The sequence below is a fragment of the Archocentrus centrarchus genome, chromosome 1 (genome assembly GCF_007364275.1).
Source record: "Archocentrus centrarchus isolate MPI-CPG fArcCen1 chromosome 1, fArcCen1, whole genome shotgun sequence".
NCBI lineage: Eukaryota > Metazoa > Chordata > Actinopteri > Cichliformes > Cichlidae > Archocentrus > Archocentrus centrarchus.
Genome location: NC_044346.1, coordinates 19,835,974 through 19,856,945, shown reverse-complemented (window position 1 = coordinate 19,856,945; position 20,972 = coordinate 19,835,974). Strand labels below are relative to the sequence as shown.

The 20,972-nt window shown below is 39.8% G+C and overlaps 1 protein-coding gene across 1 annotated transcript in view; it reads left to right on the top strand.

Moving 5' to 3' along the window:
• Positions 1-16,635, top strand: part of gpr83 (G protein-coupled receptor 83) — a 30,674-nt gene extending 14,039 nt beyond the window's left edge. The window contains exons 3-4 of the mRNA XM_030742107.1: positions 13,069-13,202; positions 15,918-16,635. Coding sequence (XP_030597967.1) covers positions 13,069-13,202; positions 15,918-16,635 — 852 coding nt within the window. The remainder of the gene's footprint in view (positions 1-13,068; positions 13,203-15,917) is intronic.
• Positions 16,636-20,972: the final 4,337 nt, after the last annotated feature.

Here is a 20,972-nt window from a genome sequence, read left to right as displayed (position 1 = left end):
GTTGCACAGCTGGCATCCTATCACGGTACCACGCTGGAATTCACTGAGCTCCTGAGCGACCCATTCTTTCACAAATGTTTGTAGAAGCAGTCTGCATGCCTAGGTGCTTGATTTTATACACCTGCGGCCATGGAAGTGATTGGAACACCTGAATTAAATGATTTGGATGGGTGAGTGAATATTTTTTCAATATAATATATTTTAACATCTGCATATAACGGACAAGAATGAAAACTGAAAAAGTAAAGCAATGGGAGAAACATCCTTTATCCATGTTATGAGTCTTGACATTGCATAGTTTATCCACCAGAGAACACACTGCAACATGTTGGCAACACGTGTTTCGAACACCACAAACACAACAGCCAGCTGATCTGAGCAGCTGGGCAGAGAGTGAATGAGTAATCCACGCCTTGTTGTAGCATTAAAACAAGATTATTTTTAAACTGCACCATCATATTATCTTATTAAGGACTCATAAATAACCACACATACCAAATGTTAGGGAAATCTGTTTATATTTTGTGTCTCTGAAAAAAAAATCTATCGACCAATATTCATGCCTGACTTTCTGTGGTTCCTAAACACTGATAATACCCCTTGCTGCTGATCATGGAATATCCAGGGGGGAAGAAATTTTACAAACGGACTTGCTGTGGTGCGGTAGTTAGCACTGTCGCCTCACAGCAAGAAGGTACCGGGTTCTAAACCAGTCTGGGGCTTTGTGTGTGGAGTTTGCCTGTTCTCCCCATGTCTGCATTGGTTCTCTTCAGGTACTCCAGCTACCTCCCACAGTCCAGAGACATGCATGGGATTAGGTTAATTGGTAAATCTAAATTGACCATAGGTGTGAATGTGAGCACGAGTGGTTGTCTGTCCTGCAACAGATTGACAACCTGTCCAGCATGTACCCCGTCTCTCACCCACTGACAGCTGGGATAGGCTAAAATATGATTAAAGTAAAAGACCATACTATTGTGTGTGAAGAGCTGCATCAACTCAACTCTGTCTGTCTGTGCCTCAAAGTTAGTGCAATACTAATAATAGATAAGTAGCCCTAAAAAGTAAAATTGTCTGGGTTGCTGACAGCAGGACACAACTGGGCTTAATTTTTCAACTTTGTCTGCCCAAAACTCTGCCTTTCCAGCGTTCTTGTCATCATGATATCTACAACAGACTCCAAGCACACATGTTCGATCACGAGATCCCCCATCTTGTCTAGCTAGCACTTCTATCAGCAGTGCAAATATTAAAAGAAAAAAGTTGAAGATGTGCAGCTATTACAACTCAGGTGATGCTTGCTGAGGAAAAAAAGAAATATGAAAAACTCCAAGTGCTTTTTGCCCAAGGAAGGAAGAGACATCTCAGGATATAACTGAATTTGGTTTGCTTATATTACAGCTTTTCTCCCTCATTTTGGCAAACCCATATCTCTGAACAGAGAACAGGATTTCAACCTCGTCCAACAAAATGGTCTGGAGTTCCCAAGCCAGGATTTTAGATAATGAAGCCTGAATCTCACCAATAATTTTACTGGCCAGCAGTGTTGCCCATTTATTTCTTGCAGTGTGGTTTCATTACTAGCACACAAACATTGATTTTTTTTTTCTTTTTACAAAGTATGAAAACATTGGTTATAACTTAGAAACTTGGAAAGAGACCATGAGCATAGAAATATGAACAGAAGTTGGCATCTGCTGAGAGATGGAAATAGAAAAGTTTTTCAGCTTGCTCTGTTGAGATGTTCCTCTGCTACTCCTTTTACTGCTATGCTATGTAAGACTAAAACAAGCCATAACAAGTTTCAAGTCGATATATCTAAAACCCTTCCAGGTGTTATAATGTAATCTCACCTCACAGTGGTGTCTGAGATTGCTCCAAACTTTACTGACATTCCATCACATGAATCAAAAAATGGTCCGCACTGTGAAAACACCGGTGCCCCATTGTCGTTACTATCCTCATTGCAGCTGAAGTGTTGGATAACCTTGATTTAGTACCCTGGGGTTAAAGCTTACTGTTGTACTGTGGAGATTTTTGTATTCAGCAACAGTTTCCTGCTTGCCTCATATTCAGTAGCTGTGAATTATGTGTTGTATATAATCAAGACCTTCCTCTAACAATGTCTACTCCAATGTCAGTTCAGGAAAACTGTGTGCAGGTAGCTTACGTGGGCTTTTTAATTCATGACTGATTTCTTTTTTTTTTTTTTTTTTGGTCTGCCTCCCTGTTTTGATTGAGCATTTCCCAGTGGTGGCGGAATAGAGCTCATTATTCTTAAGTAGACCTAAAAGTCCCTTGCTGATTCTTAAGAAAAGGTATGAAAGCACTCAAGCATTTAACATTTATAGCTAAAAATTTACACAATTGAATTAGGAAAAACTGCAGAAGTGCAAGGTCAAAATGAACAACACTGGGCTCCAACTTGTGTGTTAGTTTTATGCTCCAGACTGAACCTTGAAAAATCTACTGACCAAACAATTCTGAACCAATACTTACCCAGCCTGTTCTAAAAATGCTTGCAGCTCAATCAAATTTAAACCAGTAGTCGATGAACCGAGGGAGAAGCTGAGTGTGTGTGTGTGTGTGTGTGTGTGTGTGTGTGTGTATAGAGAGAGAGAGAGAGAGAGAGAGAGAGAGAGAGAGAGAGGGGGCAAGGACTGAGAAAGAGGGAGAGACTTTAAAAGCTACTGGTTTAGGTTTGGTATCATGTTGTGGATTAAAATGCAACTGTTGCTACATCTTTTAAAGTGCTTCTTGCTTAGTTGCCATGGTGACACCTTGCTTTTTCAGGGCAGACTTCCTATGGAAATGCATTACTTAGAAACTTGTGCTCAGGTGTCACCAAAAAATGTGAAAATTTGTGTCCGGTGCAAAATGAATGCAAACAAATAGCAAACAATTTGCTGTGAGATAGAACTGAGACACAACCAACAACTTTCATATTCTGTTTATTCTTGGAGAAAAAACAGCCCAGTGAAAAAGGCTATTTTCACTGTTAGATAGGATATGAGGATTTAAAATGTCTCTCCCCATAAAATTGGGCAGTTACTGCAACATCAAACATATAGTTTCCTTAGTACAGACAGACTAGTGTCAAAGCCATCTCAAAAAGTAAAACTAAAGCAGTACTTAGCATGCAAGCACACTGAGCACCCTGAGTATTTTTTTTCCATTCACCAGTGTGAACACTGGTGAATGAATATGGGGGTGTTGCACAACAACAGTCTGCTTCTCCCAGTGTGCTGTCAGTGCTGGTGAATTTTGTGACACACCGTAATATGTGGTCACATTATGTGGCTTCTTATTTTGGCGGTTATGTTTTTGGTGGTGTTTACATGCATGTGTGCATGCGATTCTGTCATTCTCTCTGTAAACACAATGGCTTGAAAAGTTTTGAATGAATTCTGGTAAAACTTTGTAAGGAGATTGTAGATTGGGGCCATGTTGACAAGCCATTGAAATTTGGCTTATATCCAACAAGGTCTTCAAGGTCAACTTAACAATTTATTGGTCAAAAAATTGTCAAAAAAAAGACACTTCTCACCCCGGACACTCTTTGTTTGCACTGTTGGCTTCAGGTAGAAGATACAGAGCATTAAGAACAAAAACGAACCAACTCAGAGACAATTTCTACCCCACAGCAATAACTAAACTAAATGCAATTTCAAACAAACCACAAAATCGACATGTAAGAGGTGTGTGAGAATGTTATTTATTTATTTGATATTTTACGTGTAAATGATTAGTCACTATAGCTACTATTTTATTATTATGGCTATTTTATTTATTTATTTATTTATTTTTAGGCACCGACTGATGGCACTTTTAATTTAGTTGTTCTTGTAACAATGACAATAAAGAAATCTATCTATCTTATAACTTAGATACTATGATTCTTACAAGTGTGGTGTGTATTGTCAACATATAGAATGCACTGTATAAAGATTTAATATATCATGTCACATCTGACCTCTGACCTCTCCTTTGAGGTCAATAGTTTGATCTGAAGTAATAATAATGCAATATAAAACTATTTAAAACTAAATGCCATTGTTTGTACTTACAACATAGGCATATAGGGAATGATATATTACGTTACTTAATATCACATTACTTTGGACCTCTGACCTGTTCTTCAAGGTCAAATAAGGTCAAACCTTCATAAAATGCCTTTTCGCTTGAAATCTTTGTTTAAAATTCTGCTGCCATTGTTTGTATTGGCAACATTTAGGAAATTATATTGGTATGTGGAAATTCTTAATATCATCACATCATAGTTTGCATCCAAATATCATGTAAGGACTTTAGCTTACAATACTGAGGCAACTGATGTTGTGATTTGGCTTTTCATGTCACATTTGACCTCTGATCTCACTTTTACATTTCAGATCTTTCTTTCTTTTAAGCTGAACCCAAAATGCTTTATATCTTCAAAGAAAGTATTGTCAAGAGAATGAGCTGCCTAGTTAGTTAGGAACATACTGTAGGAACATACTTTCATCTATAATTTTGTTAAATAAAAGTCTTAATTTTCTGATTCTTTGAAAGATCCTCAGTGGAGTGTGGGGCACCTCCTCTGTGTTGAGATGGTTTAGTGTGGTATCAGCTCTTTTCTTCAAACTTGGCAGAAGCAAGAGATGAAAACACAGTCTCTACCTTACCTGTTCTTTTCAGGACAAACTAAAATCTGTTGGCAGACCTTACACTAGGGGACTTTTATTGATTCTTGGGGGCTTGTCCAGGACTGACTCTCCATGTTGGTCATGAGCTAATCAAGACCTGCAGCTGACAGAGCTGCTAGTGCGATGCCTAATGCCAGTAGTTGTGAGTTGTTGGTGTAAAACAAGCTGTGGCAAATCAAGGAAGGAGCTGTACCTGAAAATAACCTGCTACAAAGGCCTGAGGAAGACTTTGTCATGGCAGACTGCGAGAAGAAGAACCCACTTTCTCTGTCATTTGACACACTTTTCCAAACTCATTCTAATGTTGGCCCTGTTTCAGGCAATGATACTGCAGAGTTTTCAAATTGAGATGCAGAGGGGTGCTTTGAGCTTATCCATGCTTTCATGTGCAGTAATAAATTGCTAAAGGCTGAGAATAAGGGCATTTGAGAATCACTAACCCTGAAATATAATGTCAGTGAGATTGTTCAGTCTCAAAATAGTGTAATGTTACCTGTTGAGTTGAGTGTGAATGTGAAACCAACTTGTCACTGCCCCACCTGTCAGGTCAGCCCAATCAACTACATCTGGTGTACTGTTTGCTGATGCAACACATGTAGCCACTCCTGTAATAGCAAATTCCCAGCTAGTAACTGAGACAACTGATGATGTTAATTGTAGTTATCCATCCATCCATCCATCCATCCATCCATCTTCTGCTCTTTATCTGGGTTTTAGTCATGAATGGTTGCAATTTAAGCAGGGGCACCCAGGCCTCCTGTCACAACTACCCAAGAGCAGAAGTGGACAAGGTGGCCAACAATTTATTAGATACACAATCAGTGATACGGTTAGCAATGGGGTCTTGCAGATTAATCCGGCATGGTGACAGGTTATCAGCGGCTTTCAGTCTTACTTGAATCCAGGAACAGTGAAATCCTGCAGGGGAGGCATGTAAGGGCAGCAGGGGTTTGGATGGTCTGTGGGGGGGCAGGCAGTAATGAGGGAGTGTGGAACGTGGTCTGTATGTGGTGACAGACAAGCGGGTCCAAGAGGGCAGGCAGGCTGAGGCGAGTTGGAGCTTCCTAGGGTTACATGGAGACATAAACATCTGACGAGAAACAAACACTGTGATCATTGTGGTTAGGCTGGAGGTCATTACCACTGTGGTAGAAAGACACTCTGGCAGAGACCAAGGCTTAAACCTGGACCTTAAATGTTGAGCTAATTGCTGCATAACAGGAAACAGGTGTGCAGGATTACCCAGCTCTGACCTCAGGCTCCGCCTCAAAGTAGAAAAACACAGCAAGACCTGCCCCCTGGAAAAGGAAGAGAGAGAGAGAGAGAGAGCACCACCACAACAAAACCCCTGCATCCTGACACCTCCCGTCTCCCTGGCCACCTCCTCCAGCTCATCTGGGGGGACACCAAGGAATTCACAGGCCAGTAGAGAGAGGTAATCTCTCTGGCATGTCCTGGGTCTGCCCCTGGGGGGGTGCCTGGAAGACCTCACCTAGGAGGTGGCCAGTACACATTCTGGTCAGGTGCCTGAACCACCTCTGCTGGCTCCTTTCAATGTGCGGCTCTATTCTGAGCTGTTCTTGAATGACTGAGAACCTCACCCTATCTCTAAGGCTGAATTCGGCCACCATTTGAAAGAAGCTCATTTCAACTGCTTGTATCTGTGATTTCATTCTTTCTGTCACTACCCCATGAGCTCATGAGCACAAGTGAGGGCAGGAATATAGATCAACTGGTAAATCAAAAGCTTCACTTTCATGCTCAGCTCTCCCGTAACCCCAACAGACCGGTACAGAGTCTGCATCACTGCTGATGCTGCGCCAATCCATTTGTTGTTCTGCTGCTCCACTCTCCCTTCACTCCTGAACCTGTGGTACTTAAACTTCTCCAACTGCAGCACTATGACCTTGGACTTTGAGGTGCTAACTCTCATCCCAGTCACTTCACACTGGCCTGCAAACAAGGGTTATTATAGTTAACGAAAACGAATGAAATAACAAAAACTGAAATTGAAAAAACATTGTCGTTAACTGAAATAAATAAAAACTACAATTAAAAGGAAAAAACGATAACCAACTAAAACTGTATTGTGAGTTTAAAAAACTGAAATTATAAATAAAATGCCCTTCCTTTTCTTGTTTGTCATTTTATTTAAAAGCCTTGTGGATTGATCATTTTTCCACTCTCCGAGTTTAAGCTGGGAGCGCCGTCGGGCAGCTGTATGTGTGTGCCTGCATATGCTCACCGAGCTGGTCCGCAAAGTAATGGCAGCGGTCTGCTGAGAAAGTGGCAGTCCCATATGGAGTTTCTTTGACTACGATACCACAGACAGAAGCGAGTGTCTTGTTGTGGATGATGAAAACATGTGGAACACTGTCAGGAAAAAGCACCAACATCAAAGTCCACCTGAGAAGCGCACAACATCTACAGAAACCGCTCTGAACCGACGTAACCTGACGTGCATCTCTGGAGAAATGTGACTACTCATCGGGTCCACACAGTCCGCAACGTTGTGATTAACCTGTTCCATCCTTGTGCGTTTCCGGCTATTTTATCAGTCAGAGAATAACAATCAAGAATAATAATCAAAGCATCAATATAAGGACTCACAAATGTCAGCAAATTCCTGGAGGGAGACTGCTGAAACTGTCGGAACGGACATGAGGAAATGAAGGAAGTGGAAAAACAGGGACAAATATGTTTGCAGCCAAAAAAACTGAGCACTAAGAGCGAGGACCAAAAAAAGGTCTCAGCCGGCACCGCGTATAAAACACCAGCACACGACCGCAAGGTAATTAACACACATAATCCAGCTACACAAGCATAAATGCGGACATGAGGTCGGCCACTTCCGTAGGTTGTGTACAGAGGCCGCAAAGACCCTGCAAATTTAATTAGCGAGCATCTAACCAAGCTAGCTCCAAAACAGAAGCAGCTTCAACAACAACATCAGGATGCAGCTGGATTTGAGCGTTGACCCCTTCAAAGAGTTCAGTTTGTTTTTGTCAAACACCACATGTAGGTGTTGTTAATCTACTGCACTGACACTGAACTTTATTGTTGAATTTATTGAGTTTGGGAGTTCAAGTTTACACACATTTAGCATGCAGTGCTTTTGTCTTGTGAACCGTTAGTTGTTGAATATATTTCTTTAAACGGTATCTTTTGTTGAGTTTTTATTACACAGTAGTCACTCTTGTGCCCTGAATCTTGCACCTGACAAAGTATGAAAAACTAAAACTAATACTGAAACTAACAAAACAAAAACTAAAACTAAGCATTAAACCAAAAATAAAAACGAGCGAAACCACTCTGAAAACTGATTAAAACTAACTGAATTAGAGAAAAAAAGTAAAAAACTAACTAAAACTAAATGATAATGTTAAATCCAAAAGAATTATAACCCTGCTGCAAACCACCCAAGTGGTTCTTTTTTTTTTTTGTAAAGATTGTTTTGTGTGTGTCCCCAATAACTGTTTATAGTTAGTCAGTATAATATAAATCTTCTAGCTCTGCCATGTTTCTGTGGGGTTTCCCACTGCACAAATATGCTTTTAGCTAAGTAATCAGGGATACTTGTCCCATCAATCTATGTGGAAGTAGGAGTGTAATTATTAGCTCTAAGTAGCAAATTGAATATGCTTTATGGTGGTTATATTATTTGAGTGTATGTTAGTTTATATTCCACTTTATTCTGATTTTGGTAAGTGACGTTAACTCTAAGATGCACTTTCAGTACATTTGGAACACATGAACGTGTATAAATAAAGATTTGGCAGAAGCGAGAGAGGAAAACACACTAACCACCATACCTGTTCTTTCAGGGCAAAATACAAGCTGTTGGCAGGCCTCACACCAGGGACCTGTTAAAATTTGAAGGCAGAGCCATCAAGCATCCTGTGATATCACAGATATGTGTGTACCTGTGAATGTCAATGTAGTCTGCAGCCAAAAGAAGTGTCACAGACTTTAAAGGTTAAAACATTTTTGCTTACACTTTGGGCCAACTCTCAGTCGACTTAAAGCAAGGCACAGAGGACAAGGTTGTGAGTGGACTATTTTTGAGATTAGCTCTGGCCTTGAATGCCCATATTAACACGGCCACGGAGAGACTTGTGTTCATACTTTGTATTTATTGCAACAGATGACACAACAATCATTTTGGGGAAAAAATAAAGCTCTAAATGACCAAAGTTCACTCATCAATCCAAGACAAAGAGCAAATTCCCTGCTCACCATGTCTCACCCATCTCCTATTTTACAGCCATGAAGACACAGTAAAGGCCTTGGACTGCTGTCTAAAAGCAAAGCAGCAGATGAGACTGTGCTGCTGAACTGTCTCCTGTGTTATCTAATATATTCAACTTCTTCCTATTTCTGTGCTCTGCAGCTTACTGCCTCAAAGAGTCCATTAACATACATGTGACCCTGCATTAATGACTTCAGACCAACAATTCGAATATCCGTGGTCACGAAGTCATTCAAGGATCACACTTGCATACCTAAAAACCTGATCATCTCTGCTAATGGACCCACTGCAAATGTGTTTTCAGAGCCAACTAATCTGCTTACAATGTTACAATGTGGTGAGTCATCACACTCCTAGTGTTTGAAGTTGTTTCTCTTTATACACATTTTTTATGGACTTCAGCTGTGCTTTTATCACCACAAATCTCAACAATTACTGCTAGATATGAACATTGACCCTGTACATCATGAAAGTACAGACACAACATCTCAGTAACTTTCAGCCACATTTTTAATTACACTGATGATGACTAATGTAACCTATGCTGCTGGTGGAAATTACTCTAAAGTACAGTACCAGTCAAAAGTTTGGACACACTTAAGGTGGGTGAGCATGCCCAAATTTTTGACTGGTGCAGTGTATTTGTTCTCTGGTGAATCGTGACTCTGCATATCTCACCGGTGATGTTGAGGGAGTCTAAAAATTACCCTCTGTAATATTCTTCTTCATTAAATAAGCTTCAAACTTTGTCTTGGTTTTGAATGAAATGCATTTTAATTAACTTAATATTTATACATCTTAGCACTGTTTTCTCCTTCTAACTGCAATATTTGATCTGACATATTCTTTGTTGCCAACTTTGCTTCCAGTTTTGGAGCTACAAATATCAGTCATAAGTTTGGATATGCCTATTAGCCTATTAGTTCAAGGGGTTTTTTTTTCAAGTAGTCTATTTTACTGGTTGAAAAGTAGCTATGTGCCCCACACACCTGCTGTCTGACGTGCAGCCACTCAGTAGAAAGTTAGCTAAGATGGAGGGCAGCTGCATGGATTTTTTAGTTCTTTCTCCATACAGGTGGAGTGGTTGGCAAGTGTTTCCTTGGGTCTGCCTTCAGGCGGGCTCATTTCTCTGATTGCTTTTCACACCTGTTTTGAATCTCCTCATCATCCAGAGTATTTCTTGGCCAGAAGGATGGCAGATCTCCCATGGTGGTAATTAGGCTCTCCGTGTCTGCTTTCCATCTGAGTTATCAACCTTTGTTAATTCTGTCTCTCCGTCTGCCTTGTAGTCCCTTGCTCGGGGCTTACTCTTTGAACCTGATTTCGTACTCACCTGTATTCCCTAGGAGCTCCTCTCAAGCCCCCAACCAAACTTAACTGCTCATCTGTGCCGCCACTCACCTTCCCTCTCTGCCTGCCTTCCATGCCTGTCAGCCCATCCGTGATCCACGTCTGGATGATCCCAAGTGAAGTTTATCCACCTTACATTCACTCTAAACACAGGATTCTTAAGAGATTATGTTAGCCTCCACTTGTGTACCAATAACCAGTTCCCCCCTCTGAGCCACTCTCCAGTCCCCAGAACACTTCAGAAATTTGTCCAACATACCTTTTAAAACTGCTGTCTGTGTGCTAAGTCTGTCTTTTGAGTCCGATCTCTGTGTTAATATGATGGGGGGGCAACCCCAACTACAAAAAGGAGAAGAAGCCTCTTGGATGAGCGATGAAATGTCTTCAATCTAAAGAAGTCCAGTTGCCTTCTTTTCAAGCACTCAAGGCTACCATGTCCTGGATGACTTACAGCCTACACAAACAGCTATCATGGCTGCTTATTTTTATACCCTAGCCAGCATAAAGCTAGTGCAAAGGTATAATTTGTCAAGCACATCATTAGCTTAAATTCAAATTAATGACTGCTACTAAGCAAGTCCTGGCACTCAGCAGCAATGTTGAAACAGCCACCTATTCTCAAAGTTATTTTGAAGCATTATCTAAATGAAATTAAGTTTCAGTGGTAAACAGGAAGTAAAACTGCATGTACAGAATATCCAGTAAAATCTAATAAGTAGAGTAATAACAATAAATTCAGATGTTGCCCAAAATTTTCAATTTCAGTTGAAAATTCTTCCATTACCATCTCGAGTTTATCAAATACACTCAGTGAGCAGTTCTTACCACTGGAAATACTCTGTCATCTTCCTCTCCTGTCCTCTCTTTCTTATATCTTTCATCCATGGATGAAAGTACTGCAACTTTATTGGCATCTGCATGCATGGGAGGATGACAGTCATGACAAAACAAACAAACAAAAAACACACATGCAGAGTCTGCAGGTGGCATCATGGGATGATTTTACTTTGTGTTGCGTCAGCTGGAAGGACTGCCAGGCTGCATCAAATGAAAAGTGACCTGATTGACAGTATCTTTTATTAAACTGCCTGTAAGATTTTATTAGTTATTTTATTAGTCAGAAAGTGCTTGAATGCCATTCCAAATCATTCCAGCCAACTTTAATAAAATAAAAAATACTTTATTTATGCCAAAATCTGGGAAATGATTGTGTTACAGCGGTTTAGGTTTAGGGTAATTGGCGATTCTAAATTCACTCTAGGTGTGAATTGTTGTATGAGAGGAAGATGTAGTTTGATATAACAGGAAAATTTTAAAATGTGATTAAACAAATCAAACTCCAAGTATGACACAATAAGGAGCTTGAACCTAAACCAAATTCAGAATTCTAATATGAAATGGTATCTTAGTGGCAGTGGAGCTGAAGCAGATGTTAGAGAAAGTGTTCAGTTGTATGTCCAGTAAGTAGTGTGGAGGGTGGTCAGGATCTATTAATTATGCGGGGTATACAGCACATTTAATCTGTTTAATAACAGAGCTGCTAAAACATGCAAAGACAAATGACTATTGATTGGTGTTTTAAGACATAAAAGTCAGTCAGTCTGGAAAAAGTCAGCTTTGAAAGTTTCTCTGAGTGCAATCTGAAAAACTGTTAAACGCAATGGGCTCAAATTAGAGAGACGAAAACCAAGATTTGCCTCTGCTGCAGAGAATAACTTCATTAGAGTTACCAGGCTCAGAAATTGCCAATCATCTCAGACTAGAGCTCACATAAATACTTCCCAGAGTTTAATTAGCAGACACATCCAAAAGTACACAGACACATTCAGAGGCGATTGTGGAAATCAGGCCTACATTGTTGAATTGATGCACAGAAAACTGCTTGGGCCAAGAAACACAAAGAACTTCAGTTTGATGAGCCAAAATTTGAGATTTGCTTCCAGTTGGCATGTCTTTGTGTGGTTTCCACCATAAAGCATGAAAGACAAGATGCTTGGGTTTAGTGGGACTATACCTGGTTTTCAGCAGCATGTTATCCAAACCACTCCTGTAGGCTTTGCAAGAGCTTTTTGATCAAGAGACAGCGTGACAGCATCACAGGACCAAAATAAAACTTTTAATAGCTATTTTATAGCGAAGAGAACACGCACACGTGCAGGAACAAAAAGACTGTAAGGAGATGAAAAAATGTCCGCACACCAGAAAGCTCCTGGGACAAAATTTAATCCAAATAGACCTTCAAAAACAGGTAACGTTTCGGGCCAGAGCGCCCTTCTTAAGACTGAAGAAAAGCTATTTTATCTCATGCCCTTTGCTATGGTGAGGACATAGTAACTAGACTGTATTTTTAAGCTTATTGAACTCCAATGAACAAAAAAGCTTTTTTTTCCTTACGTTTTCACTCTCCTGACTAATCTGGGCATCAGGGACATTTTGTCTTCACATTCACATCTGCTCGTCCCTAAATAAAACTCATATTCACAAAAAATAATACATTTAAAAAAAAAAAAAATACTAAGACCTTCCTCTTCTGACATTTTTTTATCTTGTGTTCCACAGTATAGTTGGCTTGTATTAAAGCACAAATAAAAAAAAAACTAGAGGCTGAGAAATAGCAGTTGGTCATACTGTAATACTACACTGTTTTTGACTGGGTGCAGCCATGCTTGTAAATAGCCTGTTCTAATCTTTTCTTCTACTTCCCTCGGCACACGCGGATGATTGATATTGATCTGAAGTGTGCGCTTTTGCACTGACTTTGATCTGTGTGTGCTGATTCCTCAGGTGATTTTGCATCCTTTGAGACCTCGCATGTCTCCGGCACAAGGTGGTGTTTGGGTCGCCGTCATCTGGATAATGGCCAGCTGCTTCTCCCTCCCACATGCTGTCTACCAAAAACTCCTGACTTTTACATACAGGTAAAATGATTTGTAGTCATTATGGAGAGGCACAATTTAGTGGGATTAGCTACCAAGTAGAGTTTCTCTACTTCAAGTGTAGGCTGATGGGATATGAAATAGGTTTTCTATGTGTTGGGTTTAAAGGGGGAAAAATGATTCAGAGTTACAGAGTAGGCAAAAACTGTGGCCAATAACCAGGCAAAGGATGATCAGGCAAAATCAAAAGTAAAATGAAAACTGGAATGCTTGACTTGGAAGTACAACGCAAAGATAATCTGTCAAATGGGAAGAGCTACACAGGAGTCCTTTGTATTCTACAAAGGAGAGTGATTAGCTAATTGAGAACAAGTCGCACATCCCGAGAGCTCAGAATTCAGTGTGCGCCAGCAGAAACTGAATCATAGCTGAAGAAAAAAATTGCATTCACTGACTAGAGCATTTTATTCAGTGAATAAAAAATGCTATATTCGCAGCAGGCCTGACACTTTTCTCCTGCTTTTAATGGCATTCAGACACATCTTCTCACACACGGGCATTTATCAAATTTTAATCTGGATTTTGCACACAGTGTGGTGGCTCTCAGACCTTTTAACCAAAGATCATCATCTTCCACTGGATCCCCTCAGGGTTGAATGAATTTTGTGTTATAGACTATCGAGAATCAGAGCATACACAGATCAATATTAGTCCTTAAACACACCAATAACTCTGCAGTTGTGAGTCCATGATGAATTTATTAACTGATGTGACCAGTTTTCTCTGCACCATGTCTGATTAAAGGTGAGAAAGTGGCATAAATATTTGAACTGTTCTTGATGAGAGATTAAATGTTGATTGAATACAGAGGGTAGATGAAAATGTATTTTTCTTCCTTTATTGAGTCAGTACTTTAATTTTCTGTGATTTGCTGGTTTGGTAGTCTTAAGCTTAAAAACAGGAGCAAACAGGAGAAAACAGTTATGCCATTTACTGGTGCCACCCTCAATAACCTTCAGCATCTGTATAAAAAAAAAAAAAAAAACATAATTCTGGGGCTCCAGATTAGCTCACAGCATGAGCTGAAAGTCAGCAGCCATGTCATGTCATGAGTCATGTGTGGCTCTTTGCTGCATGCTTTTTCCTACTTTCATGTCTGCTCTTCACTGTTGAACTATCCAGTAAAGGCAAACATCATTGTGGACCATCCTTTACACAGTGAGTTCCAGTGGTTTCAATCAGGGCAAACGGTTGGTTTTCCCAAAATTAGCTCTGACAGTCAGTCATTAGTCAGACAGTCAATTCTTCTGTCTGCTGGTCCATGGATACAGTGTAGTATATCTGAATTTAGTATTGGGACTATTGGGCAATTAATTACTGATCTCTTAATGACTGTCTACTTTTGTTTACTGTGTGGTTTGTAAGCAATTATCAGATAATAATGAAACAATGAAGAACCAAAATAACTTAAAAAACTAACTAAGCATAAAGTAATAAACTCCGTGCTTGTTATGATAGTTAATGATTATTACTATACAGTAGTGCGTAAGTGTTGAGCCACTCTGCATTTCTTTTTATTTTGCTTCCAAGGAGCCAGACTTTCTTGAACCAGCATTGTGTCTACATATAACAGACAACTTAGCAAAGAACCAATTTTAAATTCTATTTTTAGGCCTTTTGCAAAGACACAGCATTAGTTCAATTTCTTTAGCTGAATCTATAAAAAAAAAAAATGCTGAAGATAACTTAACGAGATAAGTTTGATAGAATAGTATTTTTTTACACCAACAAGGTGATTCCCAAAGAGCTATTAGCTGAAAACTTGGCATGTCTCAGCATGCTGTGTCATCTCTCCTTAATAGAATTTAAGGAAACTGGACAAGTAGAGGACAAAAGAAGATAGGACATAAACAGTGTCTGAAAGTCATGCCCTTAAGAAATAGGGTTAGACATCAAGAAGCCATTCTTAAGGAAGAGAAACAGGGAGACAAAGCTGAGGTATGTCAAATTACACAAGAACTGGACTAAAAATCAGTAGCAACAGGTCTTACGGAGTAATTAGTCTGAACTTGAAGTTTTTGGTTCAAGTTTTCAATATTTATGGAGGAGGTTATTACAGGTACAACACTGAGTTCTTACAGCCATCTGTAAAACACAGTGGAGGCACTGTCATGGTTTGGGGCTGCATTTCAGCCAGGGGTGTTGGAGATCTTGTCAAAATTGATGAAATTATGAACGCAGAAAAGTATCATCAGCCTTTGATTCACCATGCAGTACCATTTGGAAAGTGTCTGATTGTCAGACAATGATCCCAAACACACTCCCAATGCAGTAAAAGCACACTTGTACAGAAAAACACATAATGTGACATGTAGACCTCAAGGTTATTGGAGCAGTGTGGCATCATCTTGGCTAAGAACAGAACAAAGGCAGCCAACATCCAAAGAAGAGCTTTGAATGTCCTTCAAGAAGCCTATTCATGAAGACTACTTAATGAAATGACTAAATAAATACACAAGAGAGCTCAGGCTGTATTTAAGAATAAAGGTGGTCCTACTAAATATTGACTTTCAAACTGGTTAGAATTGTACAAACTCTGTTTTTGCCATATATACTGTATTTCCAAATATGCATGTTTTGATAAATCATTGTACCCATTTCCCATTTTTATAGCAAGGTATAAAGAAATGAGTGGTGGCTCAAGACTTCTGCACAGTACTATAATATTTCTTGTCTTTCCCAACTTTCCCCTGACAGTAAGGAGAAAGAGCGAAGCCTGTGTGTCCCAGACTTCCCGGAGCCGTCAGATGTCTATTGGCAGTACATTGATCTCTTGACCTTCATATTGCTTTACTTGTTGCCCCTCCTCATCATCACTGCCTCTTACACCACAGTGGCCCGTCGACTGTGGCGCCACAACGCCATCGGTGACACCACAACAGCTCAGCACGCCACACAGAGAAGGAAACGGCGGAGAACACTAGCAATGCTGCTCCTCGTGGTCGGGGTGTTTGCCGTTTGCTGGTTTCCACTCAACTGCTACGTGGTGCTGCTGTCCAGCCAGGCCATCCATTCTTCTAATGCCATTTACTTCTGCTTTCACTGGCTGGCCATGAGTTCCACCTGCTACAACCCTTTCATCTACTGCTGTCTGAATCCCACCTTTCGCCAGGAGCTCCAACTCCTCTTCGACAGGTGCAGGAAGAGACGAAGGGCAACGGTCGGGTTGGAGCCGGAGCTTCGCGCTGCAGTACCTCACGTTCCCTGTCACAGAGCTGCCTGGCCCGACAACCAGGATTCCTCAAGGCCAAGGAATGTTTGGTCACACCCAGGCCAGGCCTCCTCACAGCAGAGTCACCCTTCTTCGTGTCAGTCCCAAAACCTGAAAGATGCACATGTGCTTTTCACAGCAAGGCAGGCCCTCACAGGGAGGACTGACATCCTCTCAGTGGAGCCCATTGTGGCTGTGAGCTGACTGGAGACAATCCTGGGCTGAAATGAGTTTGAAGCTTGTTTAAATCTCTTTTTGGCCATCATCACGCTCCAAAGAGGGCAAAACATCTGCTAATCTCAGATCTGTATGACTGAGCCAGTAATTTCAAAAGCAGCACGGTGTGAAGAGAAGGCTTTTGTGGTGACTCTAAATTACAGAAAATGTGACTCTGCTTCTCTCTTGAAACTTATAAGGCAAGCGCTCCATGGTCACATGTGCTTTTTCTCCTTTCACTCGATTTTTTTACTCCCTTTTGTGATGCACTGTTTGTCAAGAACAATGTCCCCAATCATTGAAAAATGGATAAAACATTCGTCATTGTCTCTTAAACATTTTCTTATATTAAATTCACAGACCAGCATGGCTGGCAGGGCAGCAATGACGTTCAGTCTCTGTGAAAAAATTTCATCCTCAACTTTAACAGGATCAGTTGCTGGAAGATATGTTTTTACAACCTTGGTTTACCATTCAGGACGCAAGGACAGTGGGAAAATGAACCCACCTTAGCATAAAATCCCTTTCACATTTATTTGCAGGCCACTTCAATTCAATTCAGTTTCATTTATATAGCACCAAATCACAGCAAACTGTCACCTCAAGGGGATTGATATTGTAAGATAAAAACCATACAATAATACAGAAATATCCTTCAAAGCCATCCTGCTGCAATATTTATTTTCAGTTTGTCTTTCATTTGCTGTCATCTAGTCAGAGGGTTTAGAGTAAATCTGTTTATTTTTCTTATACCAATTGCTTTTCCCACTAATACTTTGCTTCACCTTAATTCATCCAAAGGTTCCTTTACTCTTTGCAGTTTTGGGTCTGAGATGAAAAGTGACCGTGGTAATCAAGAATCAAGAAGACTTTATTGTCATATATATGTAAACATATAATGTAAACATATAATGAAATTTGCGTTCCAGAACACCCATCCAAGAGAAATACAAAAACAGAAGCAAACAGGGGGGACAGGTGTCTGAGGTCGTGCAGCCGTTGCCGGCGCTACCTTTATCAGTCCCAGAAAAGGAAACAACACACATCATGGGGTAGTTAGGTTAAAAAAAAGTCATCTGGTACGGTGCTCGACATGAGCACCATACCAGGGTCCAAAAAAAACCACCTTAGCAAAGCATATTTGCACATTTAAAGCCAGGATAGCAATATGGTCGGGGAAGGGAGGGGGCAGGAGGGGATGCAGATGGAGACGAAAGGGTCAGGGCATTGTGGAGCCAGATGCCAGCTCCTAGCCAAAACAGTTCGCTGACAGTGATGGAAGTTCATCAGCGGCCGAGGTACACCAGATCCAGCTTCACAAATCACAGAGAGGGCCAAGGGGGAGAGCGACCGTCACACATAGCCCTGGAGAGATATGATTGCCAGCCCAAGGCCGGCTAGGGAGCCGAATTCCTGATAACGCAGATGTTGTTTTTTGAACAGGCTGCTTGTTTTTTCCAACAGCCTTCAGTCTCACTGGGGAACCCATTCAGTAATCCAATATTCCAAATTCGTTAGTTACCGTCCTCACGTGCAGAACCGAACCTTATCTCCAGATCGAACCCCTCTCGCCTGCGAGCACGTTCTCAGCTGGGCTACTCGCCCGCTTTACGGCTCAGGTCCACCAGGCTTTGAGTCTGAGTTAGTACGACATATTTAAGACATATTTAAAATTCCACTAGATTACACTGTGATGTGACCAAAATTGAATCTTTGGGAACTACATCTGTGAACGAACCAATACGAATGTGTTTGTATTGTACTGATTGTATTTGTAAGCTACATTTGTACATTTAGTTTAGGAAAAAAAATACTCTTTCAGGCACACACAGACCAAAAGTTATTATTAGTAACTTGTGGAATGATTTTTCTGCATTTTCATAATGGAAAAGCTCTCATATCAGTTTTTGTCACATTCACTGCACAGCACAGTGTGTCACAGATTATTACCGAGTTTTTATTAAATCCATCTCACACATCTGGACATGCATTAAAATTAAGGGGTGTTAAAAAAAGGAAGAAATTAGCAGTGATCGGAGAAGACTGAAGGTTGATAAAAATTGGTGACTTTTAGCTATGGCTCGCAAACTACTATCTCCGTTAATGCAGTCAAAGCCACCAGTTGAATGATGGGATGGGAAATATATGGGAGGGTTATCTATGCAACCAGAGTTTGGGATGCCCACTAGAGACCAACTGCCTGTGTGGATAGAAAGCAATCGGGGAGAAGCAAATCTAACTTTATATGTGGACATACTTGCATCACCTTTCTCAGTATTTTTCATGCTTTTAGCAAACCACTTAGCATGATTGGGCTAATGCTTTTTAATGTTTATGGTTTGAATAGTCAAAAAAAAATCCATCCTGTGCTTTCTGGATGTAGGAAAAGAGAGCTGCACTTACACGAGGCAACTAAAAAACATGACAGCAGGTGTTGTTGATGTGGGTCTGCTTTGGCGACATTACAATATTCCAAAGATGGACTACAAAATGCACATCTTAGGTTATTTCACATTGTCCAGTTGTGCAGTATACATATACAAATGGATAATCATTAGTGCAGAGACGGATGTGCAAACAATGCAAGTGTAATAATATACAGTAATAAACAGTAAAAAAGTGATAATGATTTACAGAGTACCAAATATCAACCTATGTAATTTTGACTGAATGAAATGGGCATGTTTTGCATTGAAATCTTTCTAAGGAAAATCTTTTCCTACGCTCTTTTTTGCACATATTTTCTCCTCATACTGAAGAGATGCTTCAGCTTTGCTTTCCTTTGATTAACATGTTTGATCTATAACTGATGTTATATTAATCCTCAAGGCTGGCAATGCAGCTTCACTCAGACTCATAACTAACCAGTGGTGTAGACTGAGTTACACTACAGTGTCATTTTGCTTCATTTTATTATTTTAATACAGTTCAGTGTAGGACTTCTTGGCGCTTCACACATCACTAAAGGTAGAATTTCTTAAAGTAGCATAAAGTTCATAGTTCAACTGTGGGTTTGCTGAAACTTCAATACATACAGTGATGTGAAAACAAGGGCGTAGGAATGAGTTTACTATTGGGGGACACATACTGGAAACCTGACAGATCCGTTAAAAAAAAAAAAATGCTATTTGAGCTTTTATTTTCTTCTTTTTCAAATGTTTCTGGAAAAATAGTGTCGTGTACACCTATACTACTGCATCTATAATTTACATATGTATATGTTTTATAATCGTAAGACGTGGGCAAACCACCAAACAAAATGGCCTGAGTCTTTTATCAAGCATAATGACCATGTCGTTCCAGGGCTGTACGCTTACTTTATCATGTGGCTGCACTGGTACTAGCAAGCTAAATATTTCAGTAGCACAAAAATAATTTAGTAGCACACACAAGTGCAACATTTGATGTTTTATTGGTCGAAAACATTTAATAGTTGTCAAAAATGCATTTAGGTAGGCTGCCTGGCAATAGAACTGGTTCTTTAATTAAGCAATGTTCTGATATGAAAGAACCCTCACAAATAATGCAGTGAACAAGTTATTCACTTTTTAATATCACCTTAAGTAAAAAAAAAACAAAAAAAAACAACACCTATTAAAATATAACTATTCAAATTGAAACTCTAATAAATCTAATAAATATAAATAATAATAACCAACAGAAATAAATAAAAATGATACCTCTGACATTTAATAGACAAGTGCAACAGTGTGCAGTTGCACTTTACAGCCCTGCATTTAATAATTGGCCAAACAGGTGCAGGAGCACACAAAGGGTTAAAAACATTGGCCTAGGCAAAAGAGCCAATATTTATATTTAATATATATAATATATATATATATATATATATATATATATATATATATATATATATATATATATATATATATATATATATATATATATATATAATTTATATTTAATTTATAATATAAATATTTTTTCCGCCTCTCATTTGCAGCCACAAACTGCTTGCAAATTGATTTCTTCTTGTCCAGTAAATATCGGACGAGTGACCACCCCAGGATTAAGATGACTGAAAAAGATTTGGTTTCTATATATGAAAGTAAACTGACAAGACGTTATAAACAAGCCATTTTCATGGCAACATTCCCGACAGACAGTTTTACCTCATTCAGTAGTTTCTGACTCCTGCGCTGTCTCCATCCGCCTCCCAAACACTCAGAACCGTTCAGAGGGGGGCGGGGGGAGCGCAGTGACTTGACGCTATGTTGCACCTTCAAAATAAAAGCAAGCAAGATTTCAAAATCAAGTATTTTTTTTTTCCTCCTTGGTGTAATTTTTGGGTGGGACAAATGTACCTG